General features: G+C 37.2%; 1 protein-coding gene across 1 annotated transcript in view; it reads left to right on the top strand.

The window, feature by feature from the left end:
• The window catches only part of GUCY1A2 (guanylate cyclase 1 soluble subunit alpha 2), a gene marked incomplete at its 5' end in the record, with an annotated part of 427337 nt that overhangs the window by 256891 nt on the left and 147656 nt on the right, over positions 1-22790 (top strand). Inside the window, one exon of the mRNA XM_081239600.1 lies at positions 13575-13718. Within this exon, the coding sequence (XP_081095726.1) occupies positions 13575-13718 (144 nt within the window). The remainder of the gene's footprint in view (positions 1-13574; positions 13719-22790) is intronic.

Raw genomic sequence — 22790 nt, 5'->3', positions numbered from 1 at the left:
AATATCAACCTTTAGCATCATGAAATGGGACTCTATAAAGGAGACACTATTATAATATTGAATGACTGCAGGATTATTTACAAAGCCTAAAAAGAACAGGTTAATAATAATTTTGCTTTTAATAATAACATTTTATAGGTGGGGAATAAAAATGTTAAGGCAGATTCCTGATATAGTGTCTGACAAAAATGAATATTCATATGCCAGCTTCAAAGGCAATAGATGTTGCTTCTTGGTCCCTTGTGGAAGGTGGAGCCTCTTGTTGCTCAGTTTTGGTTATTGTTCAGTCTAGTCTCAGCAACTGAGACTAGGGATGCGTTTCTTTGTAGTTGGGATGGAAGGGATGTAGTAATATCCAGGCTACCCCATCCTCCCAGCCATCGTCTGTGATGCCTCAATTTTCTCTGGCACTTTTGGTACCAGTGAGCAACCTCTTTCAGGAAGGAGGCCATCCACCACACACTATTCATGTTGACAGGAATACCCTATAGAGTTCTGGCTCACAGTGGGGTAGAGGTCTCACAAAATACTCTGGTGTGGGGGGTTGGCTAAAATGGTGGCAACTGAAGAGGGTGCCTTCTTCTCAATGACAGCAGAAGAGATGAGGAAAGTAAAGAAATTCATGGATAAAAAGCAGGTAGAGAGATGAGAATATTGGAAAAGGAAAAAGTGAAGGAAGTAGAGGAGGAGATGAAGTATCCATGGAGAGACGAGAGGAGGTGGTGAAGGAAAATTAAGTGGTAGAGATGAAGGAGGGGACAAGGGCCTGGCCCCTGAATGTGATATCTTCAGAGACTTTCTTGAGTCTGGATTTAGAGACAGTGAATATTCAGGCTGACAGGGTCTTCCTCCAATTGGAGCCCAAGTTTGCTCAAATGCAGTGGTACGTGGGTGAGGGTACAAGATCCATCAACCAAAAATATGGATGTGGACATTTGCAACAATCCACATCCAACAGTCATACTTAAGGGCCACAATGTAGATTTTCTGAGGTTCATATTAATTAGGAATAAAGGAGTTCAGATAACCGAGGACAATCTACAACTTCAAGGTAATCTTTTGAGCAAACTCCTACCGCAGAAACAAGGTGATTATTAAAGAATATGAGATCAGAGCTTCTGGACAAGTGGCATTTTTTTCCATTCCAAATATATGGTCAGGAGTCCTTCATCTGCAGGAGCAGGGCATCACCTGTAACTTTTTCCCCTCGTTCTCAGACCATAGCCTCTCAGGATCTGACAAGATTGTTCTTATTAAGGGAAAAATGTGGCCCAACTCCTACAATACCACCTGCTATGTGAAGGGAAATCAGACTACTTTCAGAAGGGCAGACCAGGGACACACTCAAGGCTATTTGGATACTAGTCTGGTTAACTCCTACTTCTGGAAATTATCCCTGATCCAGGGATATTTTTATTACCTTCCACTTATTGTTACACCTGTGCTTGGCCAACAGTGATGTTTATGGGCTGGCGTTTCTGCACCTTGGCTCCGCTGGACTGCCAGTGCTCTCAACTTCAATAATGTAGCTTTTATGGCCATGGCCATCACTTTGTTTAAGCCAAGAAAGTGATGCTAAAGACTGCGCTGCTTTCATCTACATTGCTTGAGCATTTGTTTTTGTCAGGGCCTTCCTACTTGCTTTTGATATATGTACTCTTGAGTCATATTTGAAGAGAGCAAGTATATATTCAAGAAACACAACCTCAACAACAGTAAAAACCTGGGTTCATGCTTGCTGTCTGTGGCAAACTGTTCATCTTCAAGTAGGTCCAGTGGATGTTCCATAGCCCTATCACCTCTGCTTGACCACTGACACCTGGATTTTCTTATTTGGCCAGGAGCCTATTTCACCCACCCAGCTGCTGAGTACCTGGAAAGACAGGAATATAAACAGCAGAGACCTGCTGAGTATGCATGAAATAAAGGGGGAAATGTAAAAGGTCTCTAAATTTACCCAAGTATACAGTTTTTCCTAGTCTTCTGCTACTTACAAGTTTTCATGAAGGCCTGTGCCATACTCTACCATTTTCTGGCCAGCCTTTTGGATAATCTATGTCCATACCACCAACAATCCTCTTGTCTGGTTTCTAGTTATCAAGTACCTCCAGAACTGTTTTGTGGACTCAGGGTGCCTGCCAATCATTAGAAAACTCCTCTACTGTACCCCTCTCCCTGTCACTCAGGAATCAAACCTAATATAAGACAGGTGATTGGGCTGGCAGGTGTGGCCCAATCCTCACAGCAAGCACAAATATGGTATCCTTTCTGAAAATCAAGTGTTCTTAACCACAATGACCTCATCATGCCCAGGTGACCAAGTGCTCTGTGAAATGCTAGGAGGGAAAAAGAAGACATTTTTCGTTTTCAGGCTTACATCATATTCCAACACCTCTCTTCTCTCTCCTCCCCACCTCCATTTCTTTTTTAAAGACTCTAGGGGCCAAAAACAGAAAGCAGAACAATTAGAAAAGCAGACTTTCTTTTTTTTTTTGATAAATCAATGCATTTAGTATAAAATGGGCTCATAAAAATATAAAAGATGAGTAAATGTAAAACATAATTTAGGAATTATTTATAAGTATGGTATACAAATCCAGAATCCATAAAGGAAAAAACTGGTACATTTGTCAGTAAAAATTCTAAAATATGTGTGCAACAAAAGTATCATTACAAAGTCAAAAGACCAACAAAACAAGACAAAAAAATGCAAATCTCCTGACAGTAAAAAACCTTAGTATACAAATAATTCTTACAAATCTCTTAGAAAAAGGCCAATCAAAAATTTGGAAAGTTGGTACAAAACTAGAATTACAAATGACCAACAAAAAAGGAAGACCCTCAAACTCAAAAATAAGAAAATTAAAATGGGAAACCATTTTTAGCTGATCCAGTTGGCAAAGGTTTGTTTTTTTGTTTGTTTTTTTTTATTCTTGAATTTTATTTACTTATTTATTTATTTATTTTTATACAGCAGGTTCTTATTAGTTATATACTTTATACATATTAATGTATATATGTCAATCCCAATCTCCCAATTCATCCCACCACCACCTCCACCACCCCTGCTTTCTCCCACTTGGTGTCCATATGCTTGTTCTCTCCATCTGTGTCTCTATTTCTACTTTGCAAATCAGTTTGTGTGTACCATTTTTCTAGATTCCACATAAATGTGTTAACATACAATATTTGTTTTCCTCTTTCTGACTTACTTCACTCTGTATGACAGTCTCTAGGTCCATCCATGTCTCTGCAAATGACCCAATTTCATTCTTTTTATGGCTGAATAATATTCCATTTTATATATGTTCCACATCTTCTTTATTCATTCGTTTGTCAATGGGCATTTAGGTTGCTTTCATGACCTGGCTATTGTAAATAGTGCTGCAAAGAACATTGAGATACATGTGTCTTTTTTTTTTTTTTTTTTTTTTTTTTGCTGTACACAGGCCTCTCACTGCTGTGGCCATGTTCTGGACGCACAGGCTCAATGGCCATGGCTCACGGGCCCAGCTGCTCTGTGGCACGTGGGATCTTCCCAGACCGGGGCACGAACCTGTGTCCCCTGCATCGGCAGGTGGACTCTCAACCACTGCGCCACCAGGGAAGCCCCATGTGTCCTTTTGAATTATGGTTTTCTCTGGGTACGTGCCCAGTAGTAGGATTGCTGGGTCATATGGTAATTCTATTTTTAGTTTTTTAAGGAACCTCCATACTGTTCTCCATAGTGGCTGTATCAATTTACATTCCCACCAACAGTGAAAGAGGGTACCCTTTTCTCTGCACCCTCTCCAGCATTTGTTGTTTGTAGATTTTCTGATGATGTCCATTGTAACTGGTTGGATGTGATACCTCATTGTAGTTTTGATTTGCCTCTCTCTAATAATTAGCCTTGTTGAGCACCTTTTCATGTGCCTGTTGGCCATCTGTATGTCTTCTTTGGAGAAATGTCTACTTAGGTCTTCTGCCCATTTTTTTTTTTTTTTTTTTTTTAAAGGACTCTTTATTTTTTAGTAATTTATTTATTTATTTTTGCTGTGTTGGGTCTTCGTTTCTGTGCGAGGCTTTCTCTAGTTGTGGCAAGCGGGGGCCACTCTTCATCGCGGTGCGCGGGCCTTTCACTATCGCGGCCTCTCTTGTTGCGGAGCACAGGCTCCAGACGCGCAGGCTCAGTAGCTGTGGCTCACGGGCCTAGTTGCTCCGTGGCATGTGGGATCCTCCCAGACCAGGGCTCGAACCCGTGTCCCCTGCATTAGCAGGCAGACTCTCAACCACTGCGCCACCAGGGAAGCCCCTGCCCATTTTTTGATTGGGTTGTTTGTTTTTTGATATTGAGCTGCATGAGCTGCTTGTATATTTTGGAGATTAATCCTTTGTCAGTTGCTTCATTTGAAAATATTTGCTCCCATTCTGAGGGTTGTCTTTTTGTCTTGTTTATGGGTTCCTTTGCTGTGCAAAAGCTTTTAAGTTTCATTAGGTCCCATTTGTTTATTTTTGTTTATATTTTCATTATTCTAGGAGGAGGATCAATAAAGATCTTGCTGTGATTTATGTCATAGTGTGTTCTTCCTATGTTTTCCTCTAAGAGTTTTATAGTGTCCAGGCTTATATTTAGGTCTTTAAACCATTTTGAGTTTGTTTTTGTGTATGGTGTTAGGGAGTGTTCTAATTTCATTCTTTTACATGTAGCTGTCCAGTTTTCCTAACACCACTTATTGAAGAGGCTGTCTTTTCTCCATTGTATATTCTTGCATCCTTTGTCATAGATTAGTTGACCATATGTGCATGGGTTTATCTCTGGAGTTTCTATCCTGTTTCATTGATCTATATTTCTGTTTTTGTGACAGTACCATATTGTCTTGATTTGTAAGTAGTATAAAGCTACTATACTAGCTTTGTAGTATAGTCTGAAATCAGGGATTCCTCCAGCTACGTTTTATTCCCTCAAGATTGCTTTGGCTATTCGGGTCTTTTATATTTCCATACAAATTAATATTTTTTTCTAGTTCCTTAAACAATGCCATTGGTTATTTGATAGGAATTGAATTGAATCTGTAGATTGCTCTGGGTAGTATGGTCATTTTCACAATATTCATTCTTCCAGTCCAAGAACATGGTATGTCCCTTCATTTGTGTGTATCATCTTGGATTTCTTTCATCAGTATCTTATAGTTTTCTGCATACAGGTATTTTACCTCCTTAGGTAGATTTATTCCTAGGTATTTTATTCTTTTTGTTTCAATGGTAAATGGGAGTGTTTCCTTAATTTCTCTTTCAGATTTTTCAACATTAGTGTATAGGAATGTAAGAGATTTCTGTGCATTAATTTTCTGCCCTGCAACTTTACCAAATTCATTGATTAGCTCTAGTAGTTTTCTGGTGGCATCTTTACGATTTTCTACATATAGCAACATGTCATCTGCAAACAGTGACAGTTTTACTTCTTCTTTTCCAATTTGTGTTCCTTTTATTTCTTTTTCTTCTCTGATTGCCATATCTAGGACTTCCAAAACTTTGTTGAATGATAGTGGTGCAAGTGGACATCCTTGTCTTGTTCTTGATCCTAGAGGAAATGCTTTCAGTTTTTCACCATTGAGAATGTTGGCTGTGGGCTTGTCATATAACGTCTTTATTATACTGAGGTAGGTTCCCTCTATGCCCACTTTCTGGAGAGTTTTTATCATAAATGGGTGATGAATTTTGTCAAAATCTTTTTATGCATCTATTGAGATAATCATATGGTTTTTATTCTTCAGTTTGTTAAAATGGTGTATCACATTGATTGATTTGTATATATTGAAGAATCCTTGCATCCCTAAGATAAATGCCACTTGCTCATGGTGTATGATCCTTTTAATATGTTGTTGGATTCTATTTGCTAGTATTTTGTTGAGGATTTTTGCATCTATATTCATCAGTGATATTGGTCTGTAATTTTCTTTTTTTGTAGTATCTTTTTCTGTTTTGGGTATCAGGGTGTTGGTGGCCTCGTACAATGAGTTTGGGAGTGTTCCTTCCTCTTTTTGAAAGAGTTTGAGAAGGATGGGTGTTAACTCTTCTCTAAATGTTTGATCGAATTTGCTTGTGAAGCCATCTGTTCCTGGACTTTTGTTTGTTGGAAGATTTTTAATCACAGTTTCAATTTCAGTGCTTGCAATTGCTCTGTTCATATTTTCTATTTCCTCCTGGTTCAGTCTTGGAAGGTTGTGCTTTTCTAAGATCTTTTCCATTTCTTCCAGGTTGTCCGTTTTATTTCCATGTAGTTGTTTGTAGCAGTCTCTCATGATCCTTTTCATTTCTGCAGTGTCATTTGTTACTCATCCTTTTTCATTTCTAATTCTGTTGATTTGAGTCTTCTCCCTTGTTTTCCTCATGAGTCTGGCTAAAGGTTTATCAATTCTGTTTATCTTCTCAACGAACTTTCTTTTAGTTTTATTGATATTTCCTATTGTTTCCTTTATTTCTTTTTCATTTATTTCTGATCTGATCTTTATGATTTCTTTCTTTCTGCTAACTTTGTGTATTTCTTTCTTCTTTCTCTAATTGCTTTAGGTGTAAGTTTAAGTTGTGTATTTGAGATTTTTCTTGTTTCTTGAGGTAGGATTATATTGCTATCAACTTTCCTCTTGGAACTGCTTTTGCTGCATCCCATAGGTTTTGGATTGTTATGTTTTTGTTGTCATTTCTCTCTAGGTATTTTTGGATTTCCTCTTTGATTTCTTCAGTGATATCTTGGTTATTTAGTATGTATTGTTTAGCCTCCATATGTTTGTGTTTTTTACTTTTTTTTTCATTGTAATTTATTTCTAACCTCATAGCACTGTGGTCAGAGAAAATGCTTGATACGATTTCAGTTTTCTTAAATTTACTGAGTCTAGATTTGTGACCCAAGATGTGATGTATCTTGGAGAATGTTTTGTGTGCACTTGAGAAGAAAGTGTAATCTGCTCTTTTCAGGTGGGATGTCCTATAAATATCAATTAAGTCCATCTGCTATAATGTGTTATTTAAAGCTTGTGTTTCCTTATTTATTTTCATTTTGGATCATCTGTCCATTGGTAGAAGTGAGGTGTTAAAGTCCCCCACGATTATTGTGTTACTGTTGATTTCCTCTTTTATAGCTGTTAGCATTTGTCTTATGTATTGAGGTGCTCCTATGCAGGGTCCATATATATTTATAATTGTTATATATTCTTCTTGGATTGATCCCTTGATCATGTAGTGTCCTTCCTTGTCTCTTGGAACATTCTTTATTTTATAGTCTATTTTATCTGATATGAGTATTGCTACTCCAGCTTTATTTCCATTTGCATGGAATATCTTTTTCCATCCCCTCACTTTTGGTCTCTTTGTGTCCCTAGGTCTGAAGTGGGTCTCATGTAGACAGCATATATATGGGTATTTTTTTTTTTGTATCCATTCAGTGAGCTAGTGTTTTTTGGTTGGAGCATTTAATCCATTTACATTTAAGGTAATTATCAATATGTATGTTCCTATTACCATTTTCTTAATTGTTTTGGGTTTGTTTTTGTTGGTCTTTTTCTTTTCTTGTGTTTTCCACTTAGAGAAGTTCCTTTAGCATTTGCTGTAGAGCTAGTTTGGTGGTTCTGAATTCTCTTAGTTTTTGCTTGTCTGTAAAACTATTGATTTCTCCATCATATCTGAATGAGACCCTTGCTGGGTAGAGTAATCTTGGTTTTCTGTTCTCCCTTTCATCACTTTAAATATATTGTGTCACTCCCTTCTTGTTTGTAGAGTTTCTGCTGAGAAATCAGCTGTTAACCTTATGGGAGTTCCCTTGTTTGTTGTCATTTTTACCTTGCTGCTTTTAATAATTTTTCTTTGCCTTTAATTTTTGTCAATTTGATTATTACGTGTCTTGGCCTGTTTCTCCTTGGGTTTATCCTGCCTGAGACTCTCTGTGCTTCCTGGCTTTGGGTGGCTATTTCCTTCCCCATGTTATGGAATTTTTCCACTATAGTCTCTTCAAATATTTTCTTGGGTCCTATCTCTCTTTCTTCTCCTTCTGGGACCCCCATAATGCAAATGTGTTGTGTTTAATATTGTCCCAGAGGTCTCTTAGTCTGTCTTCATTTCTTTTCATTCTTTTTTCTTTATTCTGTTCCACAGCAGTGATTTTCACCATTCTGTGTTCCAGGTCACTTTTCTGTTCTTCTGCCTCAGTTATTCTGCTATTGATTCCTTTTAGTGTGTTTTTCATTTCAGTTATTGTACTGTTCATCTCTGTTTGTTTGTTCTTGATTCTTCTAGGTCTTTGTTAAACATTCCTTGTATCTTCTTGATCTTTGCTTCCATTCTTTTTCTGAGGTCCTGCATCATCTTCACTATCATTATTCTGAATATTTTTTTCTGAAAAGTTGCCTATCTCCACTTGATTTAGTTGTTTTTCTGGGGTTTTATCTTGTTCCTTCATTTGGTACCTAATCCTCTGCCTTTTCATTTTATCTCTCCTTCTTTGAATGTGGTTTTCATTCCACAGGCTGCTGGATTATTGTTCTTCTTGCTTCTGTTGTCTGCCTTCTGGTGGATGAGTCTCTCTATGTGGCTAGTGAAAGCTTCCTGATGGTAGGAACTGGTGCTGGGTATAGCTTGTTGTTTCTGTGGTGGATAGAGCTCAGTAAAACTTTAATCCACTTGTCTGCTGGTGGATGGGGTTGAGTTCCCTTGTTGCTGGTTTTTTTGGCCTGGGGCAACCCAGTAACGGAGGCTACAGGCTCTTTGGTGGGGCTAATGGCGGACTACAGGTGGTCTCATGCCAAGGAGTACTTCCCAGAACTTCTGCTGCCAGTGTCCTTGTCCCTGTGGTGAGCCACAGCTGCTCCCCGCCTCTTCAGGAGACCCTCCTACACTGGCAGGTAGATCTGGTTCAGTCTCTATGGCATCACTGCTCCTTCTCCCTGGATCCTGATGTGCACACTTCTTTGTGTGTGCCCTCCAGGAATGGAGTGTCTGTTTCCTGCAGTCCTCTTAAAGTCCTGCAATAAAATCCTGCTAGCCTTCAAAGTTTGATTCTCTGGGAATTCCTCCTCCCATTGCCCTACCCCCAGGTTGGGAAGCCTCATGTGGGGCTCAGAGTCTTCACTCCAGTTGGAGGACTTCTGTGGTCTAATTGTTCTCCAGTTTATGAGTCACCCACCCAGCGGTTATGGGATTTGATTTTGTTTTGATTGCACCCCTCCTACCATCTCATTGCAGCTTCTCCTTTGTCTTTGGATGTGGGGTACATTTTTTGGTGAGTTCCAATGTCTTACTGTCAATGATTGTTGAGCACTTATTTGTGATTCCAGTGTTCTTGCAAGAGGGCATGAGCACAAGTCCTTCCACTCTACCATCTTGGACCAATCTAGAAAAGCAGACTTTCTAATTTGTTTCTCCTCTTGATTGTGTCCAGATGAAGAGAGGGAGGCTGTCCAGTAAGGTAGACTGTCAGAGTTCTCTGACTCTCTACTATTATGCCCTCTCCCCAAACTCCCTTTCACAAGTTCTACAAAGTTCAAAGGAAGATAGTCCCAGGACTATGGGATGGAAGGACTGAGCTGGTCATGAGTTTCATGGGGCAGAGATTATTTACTGCCCAGTTGTGTGGAGTGTTCTTGTAGGGTAATCCTAGCCCCAGTACCACCCTCACCCTTATTTACAACATACACATTCTTTCCTCCCCACTGTGCCCAAATTTCCAAGAAATTTCCCAGATAATTCTTGAACATTAATCTGGAGGAGAGGGAGAAGAAAACATGGGGATGAGCTTGTATTACAGAGTATAAATAAATTATTTTAAGTAATGAATCTAAAGCTAAAATAAAGTAAATAAAAAGGGTGAATGCATAACTCTAAGAAGTTTATTTATACCACCTTTATTTCTTGAGTAATGTAGGGAGTTTGATTATATAGTTTTGAGAAGATATACTGAGATAGATGAATTCTTTAAAGTTTGATAAAAGCAGGTATAATAATAAGCGGGACAACAGTTGTTACATAATATGTTTAGTATTTAAGCCTCCTCTTTTATGTTCAGAGAAGGATGTAAGGTTTTTCTGACATTTGCATAAGCTCTATCTTTTCCATCTCCAAGTTTAGTTTAGTCATCTTTATTTTTATCTAATGTCATTTAAGAACAGGTTGGAGATACTGAAAATAAATGAGATTCACTATTTTAGATGGTGTCTATTAAAAAAACACTGAGACAATTATAAAGAATTCAGATCATAGACAACTTTTTGGACAGTTTTTTTGTAGTATGTTTATAATGTCTACTTGTTTAACTTTGTTTTAACTCAAGGAAACAGCCTCAAAATAAATTTAACTGATATATAATGCTTTCACTTTCCCTGCTCCTTTTGAAGCAAAGTTCACATAATTTTGAAGGGAATCCAGTAAAATTTCCACATGTATTCAATTCTGCTAAATTTGTGTAGACCTGACATTTAGATGAAGGGAGAGGAGAAAAGAATAGAGCTTTAATGGAAAGCTGCATTACTAAGGTGTTTCATCCAAGATTTTCAGGTTAAGATCCTGAATATATCTACAAGGAAAGAAAAACATCTCAAGGATGTATTACTTGCACTTTACAGACATCTAGCTATTTGAAAATTTCTAAGTGATCACATATTCATTCATGTTCTCATTAGTACTATTCACCAGATGTTTCTAACCCTTCTCTGAGCACAAGGTTGGTTGAATTTTCCCATCTCCTTTATGTTAAACATGGTCACGTGACTTGCTTTGATGAGTGAATCATGAGAAAAAACTATTTACGTCACTTCTGGGAGGAAGCTTTAAGAGCTAGTGTATAATCAGAACTTCTTTTCTTTTGACATGACAACCAGCTTCAAATGAGGAGATTCTATTAGCATTGTCCCTGGAGTGAATAGATGTGGCACAATGTTTCTCTCCTCTACCCCAATCCCCTAACCCCCATAAATATGCAACATAAATCAGAAAAAACCTTTGCTATTTTAGAGCATTACAATTTGCAGGTTGTATTGTTACTGCAGCATAATCTAGCCTGCCATGGTGACAACAACATCTTTTAGAATTTTTTTTTTTTATGTTGGGTGTTTAAGAATAACTGTGAAAATTCCATATCTTAATCTATGGGTTTTTTGCTGTCTATTTCTTACCTAGCTCTTGATCCTATTGTTTCTGATAGCTAGTCTGTATTTAAATATTTGGAAACTAAATGTTATGTAATCTTACATGAATGGATTTTAATGTGAATTTCTTATATTTATGTTGTGTACTTAATTTGATTTTTTTTTTGTCATTTGTTAACATATTGGTCCATCTTCTCCATACTGTTACATTATATATACCTAAGGAGAAAGTACAACATATAACTAACTAATCTTTATACATGCCTGTGGTACAAATTCTAGAAATACACATTTAGTGGTATTCAATAAATTTTTACTGAAATGATAGGGGAGGTAATACTGATGAGAAGTTTGATGATGATAGAGACTCCAAGAAAAGATCATGCTCCAGGAACATGCATGTTCAGAGTGACTGGAGTGCAGTTCAATTTATACAAATAATTAACTGCTATGTGTTCTAATATTTGAAAAGCAGAAGTTAGTTTCAAAGTATATAACTAACAACATTCTAGATGTTTTAATTGTATAGAAATACAAAAGTATGAGATAAATCTGAAGTTTAGCAAAAGACATTGTGTTTTTAGGGGGAAATGGTAAATGACCACATTTCAGACGTTTGCTATTTGCTGGTTTTCTTCCTCAGTGAGAGTTTTTTGGTGGAAGTATATTTTACTATTTAGAATAAAACTTTTGCTGACTCACACTGCATCATCTTTCTGTTCTTACCATACAATTTTAATTTCCATTTTCTGGCTTCAGATAACGGATCCTGAAGTGAAGATTTGGAACTTCATGATAGGTCTGAGTATATTTGAATCATTTTTGATGCATATTTCCTGATAAGATTCAGATAATCATTGATAATTTTGGCATCTCTAGTTTCATGAGATTCATAAGTGCTGTCATCACATTCCCTAAATTTGTGCTCACAGAATTTAATGCAGAGAAGCTTTTTAATATTAAAGTGTTAGGATTCATTCACATGAAATTTAATTATTGCTGTTAAATCTTAACTAATAGAATATTTTGTAATTCTTTTTATATTTATGATAGAAGCATCTCCAGTAATTTAGAGGCAATTTTTTCCTACCCAGATCTACATGGCACACAGGTCTACATGGTGCTCATAAAATAAATGAGCAACTGATTAGAATAACTGTTATTGTAATCATAGTTAAATATGGTTGATTATTTATTCATTTGATAGTTATTTATTAAATAGCTATATTTAAGACACTATCATGAGCACTATGAGTACAGACATTAAAAGGACATGATCCCATTCTTAAAGAGCTCACTTTGTAGCTGTGGATACATATTGATTATATATTGATACATATTGATTATAATCTATGATGAATGCTATAATATAGAAGTGTGCTGTTGAAACAGAGTAGAAGAAAGGATTAGTTTTGCTACTAAGAGCTAATGGAAGGACCATGGAGTGATTCACAGAAAAAGTGATATTGGAATTGGACATTTAATACAATATTTCATCACTTTTCTCTAATTAAAATATTAGAGCTATTGAACATAATCACCATATCTACCTTGGATAATTAGAAAACTTTCCTCTAGAAATGAGTTGTGCCTAACTTTTATACCATGTTCTATGCTTTGGAATTTTGGAAGTTTTAACCCTGGTTAAATATTGAAAATATTTAACAATCACAATAGCCATTCAGAATGGTTGCTGACATGGTCTGGAAAGACTCTTGACAGTGCCTGTTAACTTTAATCGTAAGATTATGGATGGGTTTCTGTGCATGAATTTCTCATCTCTCAAATATAACCAATACTAGTTTCTTCCATTTAGGATATTTGTGAGGATTAAATAAGATAATGCATGTAAAGCAGTTGATGCAATTAATGGTAGAGAGTATGAATTCAAGAAGTGTTTTGTGTTATAATTATTAAGAGTAAATAAGAATAGACTAGACAACAAATTACAGATATATCAAAAAGTGTGACACCTGAAACTAACACAACATTGTAAATCAGCTATACTTCAATTAAAAAAATAAAAATAAACACTAAAACGTGTGGAGTAATTGGGAAAAATTGCAAAAAAAAAAAAAAACAACTTTCCAGTGAAGGTCTACTTGAAGGTTTGAAGGAGATGAGAGAGTGTCTTTGTAAAAAGTCATTATTTGGAAAATATCCAGGCAAAACAGTGACAATTCTATTTTTGTGAGGAATAATTATTTTATATTCTAGTTGTTTCTGATTTCAATGATCATCTATGGTGTTAATGTTGATGAACAAACAGCTCTGAGGAGACATGTTAGTATTTGACTCTGGCTGTTTGCAAACTCTTTTATGATTATACTCTGTTGTCTAATTGCTTGATTTATTGATGTTTTGATGATATGTTTTGCAGCAACATTTGTGATTGCAGGTAACTATTTCTACTTTGGCTCATTATCATACATTTGCATTTGATTTGTCTGACTGCTACAGGTGGAAACAATAGGTGATGCATACTGTGTTGCTGCAGGGCTCCACAGAAAAAGCCTCTGCCATGCTAAACCCATTGCTCTGATGGCCCTGAAGATGATGGAACTTTCTGAAGAGGTGCTGACACCTGATGGAAGACCAATTCAGGTAAGCCTCTCAACAGTTTTGTTTGAGTAGTAATGCACCTTTAACTGAAGAGGCAAGAAATTCCCTTCTGAATTCTACATACTAAAATTTACAGATCTAGATAAGCCAGTTGCTCAAGAAGGAGGGGTTACTAGAGATAAGTCATAAACCCAGGAAATGAACAAATGGAATATGACCCTAAATAGGAAAAGTTGTGTGGAAGACAAATTACTGTGGGGACAATAAAAAAAGAGCTAAAGGATTAAACCAAGGAAGGAACCTGTTGTCAGTGACCAATTCACCAACACCAAACAACAGTTGTGGTGAGAGTCAGTTCTGAGAGATAATCCAAAGAGCAAGAAACAAGAAGCAAGAAATTAGAGAACCTGAACAACTTCCTATGGATAGTGTACAGGTGTTCTTATGAAGCCTTAGGTCTCAGGGTTACTTCTGAAATATTTTTTTATGTGTCAGAGCTTGAAGGTTGGAGCCCAAGACTGAGGAAACATCAGAAACTGTGGAAAATGTAGCTCCTCATGTAATGTACTCTTTTCGGTACTGATAGCTGTTTGCAATCTGGGATCTACCTCTGAGAATGGATGAGGTCACCTAGCTATATTTCTGCAAGCACCTGATAGATCACAGAAATGTTTTTACTATGAATCCTTATAAACCAAAAATCTTCTATTTGGTGAAGTAACCTTGAATTCAAGGCAGGCTTTTTATAACAGTTCATCAACCATGGGTTAAAAATACAGAAAAAAGCCTCAAAATGTGAATATATTCCTAGTTTGACACTATGGCAAAGTAGATACTCTGAGTGACCCTTTTGATTAAAATGTAGTGTTAAATAGTTTAGAAATAGTAGCTTTTTGAAAGTTACTAAGCATATCACTGAACTCAGGAAAGAGAGAAATGTGTCAATCACATTATATATATAGATAGAACAAAATTTGAGTGGTGAGTTTAAGTACTCTGTCATTAACAGTGATAATAGGAAACACTATCCCTCCATGATGGAAGTCAACTTTGGGCTTCCCTGGTGGCACAGTGGTTGAGAGTCCGCCTGCCAATGCAGGGGACACAGGTTCATGCCGTGGTCCAGGAAGATCCCACATACCATGGAGCAGCTAGGCCCGTGAGCCATGGCTGCTGAGCCAGTGCGTCCAGAGCCTGTGCTCCACAACAGGAGAGACCACAACAGTGAGAGGCCCATGTACCACACAAAAAAAAAGAAAGTCAACTTCAATTCCCTCTTCAAAGAATTTCCACAGATAAAGTTCTCTGAAAAATGAATGCCTAATACTAAAAACAAAACAAAATAAAACAAAGGGAAAAAAATCACACACTCACACAGGAAAACAAAGTACTATGAGTTAAGAACCAGTAGAAACAGGAGATGAGAAAAATAGATCTGAAGTTGTCAAATACCAAAATTTTTGGACACAGAATCAAAATGACAGTGCTTAAAATAATTAAAGAAATAAAAGAGAAGCTTTGTTACCATGTGTAAAATATATATCTAGTGGGAACCTGCTGTATAACACAGAGAGCTCAGCTTGGTGTGCTGTGATGACCTAGATGGGTGGGATGGGGCGGGTGGGAGAGTGGGAGGGAGGTCCAAGAGGGAGGGGATATATGTATAAATATAGCTGATTCACTTCATTGTACAGCAGAGACTAACACAACATTGTAAAGCAATTATACCCCAATTAAAAAAAAAAAAAACAAGGCTGAAACAGCTAGGTTTGAAAATGAACCAGAGAATTTCTAAGAAATCAACAGAATACCAAAAGAAGCAAACAAACAAACAAAAAAAACAAAACAAAAAATCAAGCAAACCAAAACAAAAAAACTCTCAGTGGATGAGTTTAGAAGCAGATTAGATACAGCTGAAGAAAGTTCCTGTAAATAAGTCCAGAGAATTAAAACTGGGGAAATATGAATAAAAGAATGTAAAATATGTAGGAGACATTATACATTCAGTTGGAATTATCTTCACATGAAGATAATAGAGGGAATGCAAAAAAAAGGATTTTTTTTCTGGACTTATTAAAAGACACTAATAAGTTCTCAGACACAGTAATCTTAAAGAATCCTACAAAAGAGAAATCATAGGAATCCAAAAGTATCTATTTTTTTTACATTAAGTACATTAAAGTCTTTTTTATTTTTAAATAATTCCATTTTAATTTAATTTTTGTGTTTCACTTCATTTGTATTTAATTCCATAATACATCTGTGATTTATATAATGGTATATATATATATATATATATATATATATTTGAGGTATAGTTGATTTACAATATTATAGTAGTTTCAGGTGTATGACATGGTGATTCAAAATTTTTATAGATTATACTCAGTTTATAGTTATTATAAGATATTGGCTATATCTCCTGCATTGTAAAATATATCCTTATAGCTTATTTATTTTATACATAGTAATTTGTACTTTTTAATCTCCTACCCCTATCTTGCCCCTCCTTTCTTCCTTCTCCCCACTGGTAACCAGTAGTTTATTTTCTATATCTGTGACTATGTTTCTTTTTTGTTATATTCATTAGTTTGTTTTATTTTTTTTAGACTCCACATATAAGTGATAACATACAGTATTTGTCTTTGTCTGACTCATATCACTAAGTATAATACCCTCCAGGTCCATCCATGTTGTAACAAATGGCAAAATTTCATTCATTTTTATGTCTGAGTAGTATTCTGTAGTATATATATATATATATCACATTTCTTTATCCATTCTTCTGTTGATGGACACTTAGAATGCTTCCATATCTTGGCAATTGTAAGTAACACTGCCATGAACATTGGGATGCACGTATCTTTTCAAATAAGGTTTTTTGTTTTCTTCAGCTATATACCCAGGAGTGGAATTACTGGATCATGTGTTAGTTCTATTTTTAGTTTTTTGAGAACACTCCAAACTGTTTTTCCCAGTAACTACACAAATTCACATTTCCATCAACACTATACAAGAGTTCCCTTTTCTCCACATCCTCTCCAACATTTGTTATTGTGGTCTTTTTGATGATAGCCATTCTGACAGGTGTGAAGTAATATCTCACTGCAGTTTTAACTTGCATTTTTCTCATGTCTAGGGATGTTGGGTATCTTTTCATGTGCCTGTTGGTCATCTGTATATCTTCTTTGGAAAAATATCTGTTCAGGTCTTCTGCACATTTTTTAATTAGGTTGCTTATTTTTTTGACATTGAGTTGTATGAGCTGTTTATATATTTTGTTTATATATTTTATATATTAACTGCTTATCAATCATATTACTTGCAAATATTTTCTCCCATTCAGTAGGTTGTCTTCATTTTGTCCATGGTTTCCTTTGCTGTGCAAAAGTTTTTAACAAAACTAAACATATCTTAATGAGACTGCAGTACTTGAGAGAAAAAGAGAACTTGATAAATGACAGAGGTGACATTCATCAATGGGGAAATAATGGGCTATTCAATAAATGTTTGGGGGCCAACTGGTTATCTGTGTAAAAAAATATATAACTGCACTTCATGTGTCTGCACATAAATCAGTTCCATGTGGGTAAATATTATAGGCTACAGAATATCAATATAAATTTATAATTAGGAATTTTAAAAAACAACTCAGTGTTCTTTATTTATTGATTTTTTTGAAATATAATTCACATGCAATATGTTAGTTTCAGGTGTACTACATAATGATTTGACATTTGCATGCAATATGATATAATTAGAAATTTGACTTAGAGTAGGGAAGAATTTTTTGGAGACTAAGCAGGTCAAAAACTTTCAAACCATAAAGGAAAATGTGGATAAATTTTACTACATTAAAATTAAAACTTTTCTGTTTTCAAAGAACACCTAAAGAGAATAAAAAGTCAACCACAAACTAGGAGAATATTTTGCAATACATATAACCAATAAAAATATCATTGGTTAAACTCATCAGTATTCAGATTAGATATATTAATAACACTATGATAAAGTATTCCCACCTACTAGTTTGGCACAACTTTGAAAGTCTGACAGTGACACTGTTGTTGAGGAGTCAGAGTAGCAAGAAATCTCACACAGAGTTGGTGGGAGTATAAATGGTACACTTTACGTGGCATTAACTAGTAAAATTTAACTTGTGCCTTTCTTACAACCCAGTAAGCCCTCTCCTAAATGTTTGCTCCAGGGAAGTAGTTGTGCATGTGTAGCAGAAGTCACACACAAGATTATTCACAGAAATACTTTCATAATAGCCTCAAGCTGGAGATAACTTAAATATCCATTTAATAATAGAATGTATAAACTGTGATACATTTATACCTCAGTATACCATACAGCTGGGAAAATGAATTACTTCAGGAACTGAACATCAAATGGATGGATGTCAAAAACAATATAGTACAAAAGAAACAAATCATAGAGCAATTTTATAGAATTATTCCATTTAATTAAATTTCAAAACTAGAAAAATTGAAAAAATAGTGCTATTTTGAAATACCTACATTGAAGGAGAAAGTGGAAAGTAAGGAATGATTAATACAACATTCAAGATGTTGCTTTCTGTAAGAGAAAGTAAAGCAATGATGGGATGAGGGAGTATGCAATAGGGAAGGTGGACATAGGGATTATAGTGAAAAATTATTAATTGTATTACTATTATTTAATGTGCACATATATGTTTACATTTGAAAATTTAAAAAAATGGAGAGAGTTTTCAAGCCACTCCCACCAGTGGTGAAAACAGGAAAGCAAGGAACAATAAAAAATTTAAAAATCTAAGTTTAAGTTCCCTAGGACATAATTATTGAATTACTCGTGTGTGAATGACACTCCTACAACTGCCAGGAAAAACAAACAAAAGGAATGCTGTCTCAAATCTGAAGCAAACTGCAAAAATACACATTCCAGATGGAAATCATATCACTTCTTAAATTTTAAAGACTACCAGCTGAGCAGACCTATCATTTGGGATTGTTTTTCTATGTTGGATTTTCTTTTATAGGAGATATAATGTTTATATTGATTCAGCATTGTCAAAGCAAACTTAAATTACCATAGAAGCAAACCAGGGAATTGTTTTTTTACAATGTACTCATCCATATTTTCATTTGTGGAATATAACATTGGCTCTGTCTTATTAATTAGTTTTATCAAATCAGAAGAGGAAATATCAATAAAGATTTAATAAGAATGCAGAAAGAGAATTCAAAATAATAAAATCACCTTAATAATTTTAGCTTCGTTACTAATTTATATTATTTGCAAAGTTTGGAATTTTTTTTTTGGCATCTTAATTTGTTTTTCAATTGGCTTCTAACTTGTTACCATGGGAATGTTTCTAAACTTATTGAAAGAATCTTTCATTAAATATGCTTGGTTGTTACAGTAGAGTTGATATGTGATCAGTTGATTGTTTACTTCAAACTAAGTTTTTAGGCTTTTTAATATTTAACTTATTTGACTTGCAATAATTTCTGAAAACAAAGGAAAACTCCCCCAAACCTCTCAAATTTTGAAAACTAAATTACTAACTTTATATGGTTTTATAACCCTATGAGGCACCTGTCATCATGGAAAACAGGAACCTGAATTATCAATTATAATTCCTTGCAAATTGTCAATAATGTCCTTGAATCATTAACTGTAAAATTGACTAGGTTAAATTTTTTAATTTTAAAAATTACTAGAGTACTTCACTGGTGGTTCAATGGTTAAGAATCTACATGCCAAGACTTACCTGGTGGCACAGTGTGTGGGAATCTGCCTGCCAATGCAGGGGACATGGGTTCGAGCCCTGGTCTGGGAAGATCCCACATGCCATGGAGCAACTAAGCCCGTGTGCCACAACTACTGAGCTTGCACCCTAGAGCCCACAAGCCACAACTACTGAGCCCACATGCCACAGCTACTGAAGCCTGCACGTCTAGAGCCCATGCTCCACAACAAGAGAAGCCACCACAATGAGAAGCCTGTGCATAGCAGTGAAGAGTAGACCCTGCTCTCCACAACTAGAGAAAGCCCGCGCACAGCAGTGAAGACCCAACGCAGCCAAAAATGAATAAATAAAAAATACATTTATTTAAAAAAAAAAAAGAATCTGCCTGCCAATGCACGGGACATGGGTTTGATCACTGGTCCAGGAAGATCCCACATGCCATGGAGCAAATAAGACCGTGTGCCACAACTACTGAGCCTGTGCTCTAGAGCCTGTGAGCCACAAGTACTAAGCCCACGTGCCAAAGCTACTGATGCCTGTGCTTCTACAGCCTGTGCTCCACAATAAGAGAAGCCACCGCAATGAGAAGCCTGCACACCGCAACAAATAGTAACCCCCACTCGCCGCAACTAGAGAAAGCCTGTGCTCAACAACGAAGACCCAACGCAACCAAAATAAATAAATAAATAAACAAACAAATAAATAAATAAAATTAATAATAAAAAAATAAAATAAATAAAAATTACCAGAGAATATAGCATTTTACTTATTTAGTTTAAAATACTCAAGCGAATTATTTTTCTATAAGTAGTCTAATGAAACTCAGAGGCTAGTTCTAGACTGGTTCTATCTAAAAAGTTCGATCTAACTAGTTCAATCTAAAAAACATACAGAAATATGGTCTATTTATACAATAAATTTTGAAAAATCAGCCCAAAGAGGCTTTAATTAAGACTGTTTTTAAAAATAGTGACTAGATTTTAAATATTTTATCAATACAATGTTGATTCTACTGGCTGAGTATATGGAAATGCCAGCAAGATGCTTATTTTTTCCCCTCCCTATAGGATACCTGATTTTCATATACCTTAAACAATTGACAATTCAAGAAAAGTAAATTCAGATTTATATTCTCTCCTTTTTGTTTGAGGTACTTATATTATGATTTCACTAGAAAATTGTATAATTTTCTGCTGTTCTTTAATTTTGTGAACATAATCTTACCGAAGTATTTTGAATAGAGTTTTTAGTGCTTAAAGTCTTAACTTGTACTAGTAGTTTAAATACTCTTTGAGTAAAATAACAAAGTGTTTATTACTGCCTGTGCTTTATGCTTTAAAAAGTAGTGTTGCTAGGGAAAGATAAGCTGGGTTGAGGACTGACTAGAGAATGTGATTAAATATATATTAGAAAGACAAGTAGCATTTTCATGATTTAAGGGTTTTGAAGAAGTTTGAGTTAATGTGTCCAAATATCTAAGTTTTACTTTTGGACATCAGTTTAAAAAAATATATTTGTTGAGTATCATTAATAGGCATACAAATTCAAATTCTCTTCATTTGTTCAAAGACTAGTGCATTTTATATAAAGAGACAATTATAGAGTGATTGTAAAATAGAGTTAAAAACAATGTGTAGGTGGCGGAGGGAGAAAGCTTCGGAGTAGCGGAGGAGAGCACAGCAACAGGGGTGCGGAGGGCAAAGAGGAGAGATTCTGGCACAGAGGACCGGTGCCCTCAGGCACACACCAGCCCGAGAGGCTTGTCTGCTCGGCCGCCGTGGCGGGCGGGGCTGGGAGCTGAGGCTCGGGTATCTGCTTTCAGTCGGAGCGCAGGGAGAGGACTGGGGCTGGCGGCAGGAAGAGAGCCTGAAGGGGTTAGTGCACCACGGCTAGCCCGGAGGGAGTCTGGGGAAAGGGTCTGGAGCTGCTGAAGAGGCAAGAGACTTTTTTCCCTTTTGTTTCCTGGTGCGCGAGGAGAGGGCATTAAGAGGGCTGCTTGGGGAAGCGCCGGAGACAGGCACGAGCCGCGGGTAAGGCACGGACCTCGGAGACGGGCGTGGGCCGCCGCCACCGCCGCCCGCCGCAGCCACCGCCGCCCGCCGCGGCCCGCCGCCGCCGCCGCCGCCGCCGCGGCCCGCCGCCGCCGCCGCTGCCGCCGCCGCCGCGGGGCCTGTGTGCGAGCGCGGGTCACTGTCCGCCCCGCCTTCCGGGGGGCCTGTGCACCCCGCCACTGCCGGGGTCCCCGAGACCCGGGGACGGCTTTCCCGGGAAAGCGCACGGAGCGCCTCGGGCTGCTGCAACGTCACGCCGGCCTCTGCCGCCGCAGGCCCACCCCACACTGCGCGCCCCTCCCTCCCCTCTGCCTGAGTGAGCCAGAGCCCCCGAATCAGCGGCTCCTTTAAACCCGTCCTGTCTGAGCGAAGAACGGACGCCCTCCGGCGACCTACGCGCAGAGGCGGGGCCAGGTGCAAGGCTGAGACCCGGGAGCTGTGAGAGCAGAGGCAGGGAAATCTCTCTGTGCAGCCTCGGAGGCAGCAGATTAAAGCTCCACGGTCCATTTGATGTGCCCTGCGTCTGTGGAGTGCATGAATGGACAGCGAATCATCCCAAATTGAGGAAGTGGACTTTGAGGACAAGATTTAAGACTTTACTCCCTTTTCCTCTTTTTACAACGAATTATACCAAATTAAGGAGGTGGACTTAGAGAGCAAGATTTCAGACTTCTCGCCCTTTTCCTCTTTTTACAACGAATTATCCCAAATTGAGGAGGTGGACTTGGAGAGCAAGATTTTTGATTTTTCCCCCTGCTCTCTTTTTGTGAATGTGTATGAGTAATCTTCTGTGTAAGATTCTCTCTGTATAGCTTTGCTTCCACCATATGTCCCAGGGTTCTATCGGTCCGGGTTTTTTTGTTTTTTTTTTTCAATAATTACTTTCTAATTTTAATAACGCTACTATATTTCATACTTTATTCTATTTTACTTTACCTGCTCTTTCTTTTTTTCCTACTCTCCCTTCCTCCCTCCCTCCCTCCGCTCCTCCTTTCCTTCTTTCTTTTTCTTTCCTCCCTCCCACCCTTCTTCTTTCCACTTTCTTTTTCTTTCCTTCCTCCCTCCCTCCTGTCTTTCTTCCTTTCCTTCCTCCCTCCCTCCCTCCTTTCTTTCCTTCTTTCTTTCCATCCTTCCTCCCTCCCTCCCTCCTTTCTTTCTTCCTTCCTTCCTTCCTTCCTTTCTTCCCTTCTTCCTTTCTTTCCCTCTCTCTTTCTTTCTTCTACTAATTCTTTCTTTCTACTTTTTCTCCCTGTTATTCTGAGCCGGGTGGATGAAAGGCTCTTGGTGCTGCAGCCAGGAGCCAGTGCTGTGCCTCTGAAGTGGGAG

Source organism: Mesoplodon bidens, assembly GCF_964165515.1.
Source record: "Mesoplodon bidens genome assembly, chromosome: 7".
NCBI lineage: Eukaryota > Metazoa > Chordata > Mammalia > Artiodactyla > Ziphiidae > Mesoplodon > Mesoplodon bidens.
This window is presented reverse-complemented; position numbering and strand designations above follow the sequence as displayed.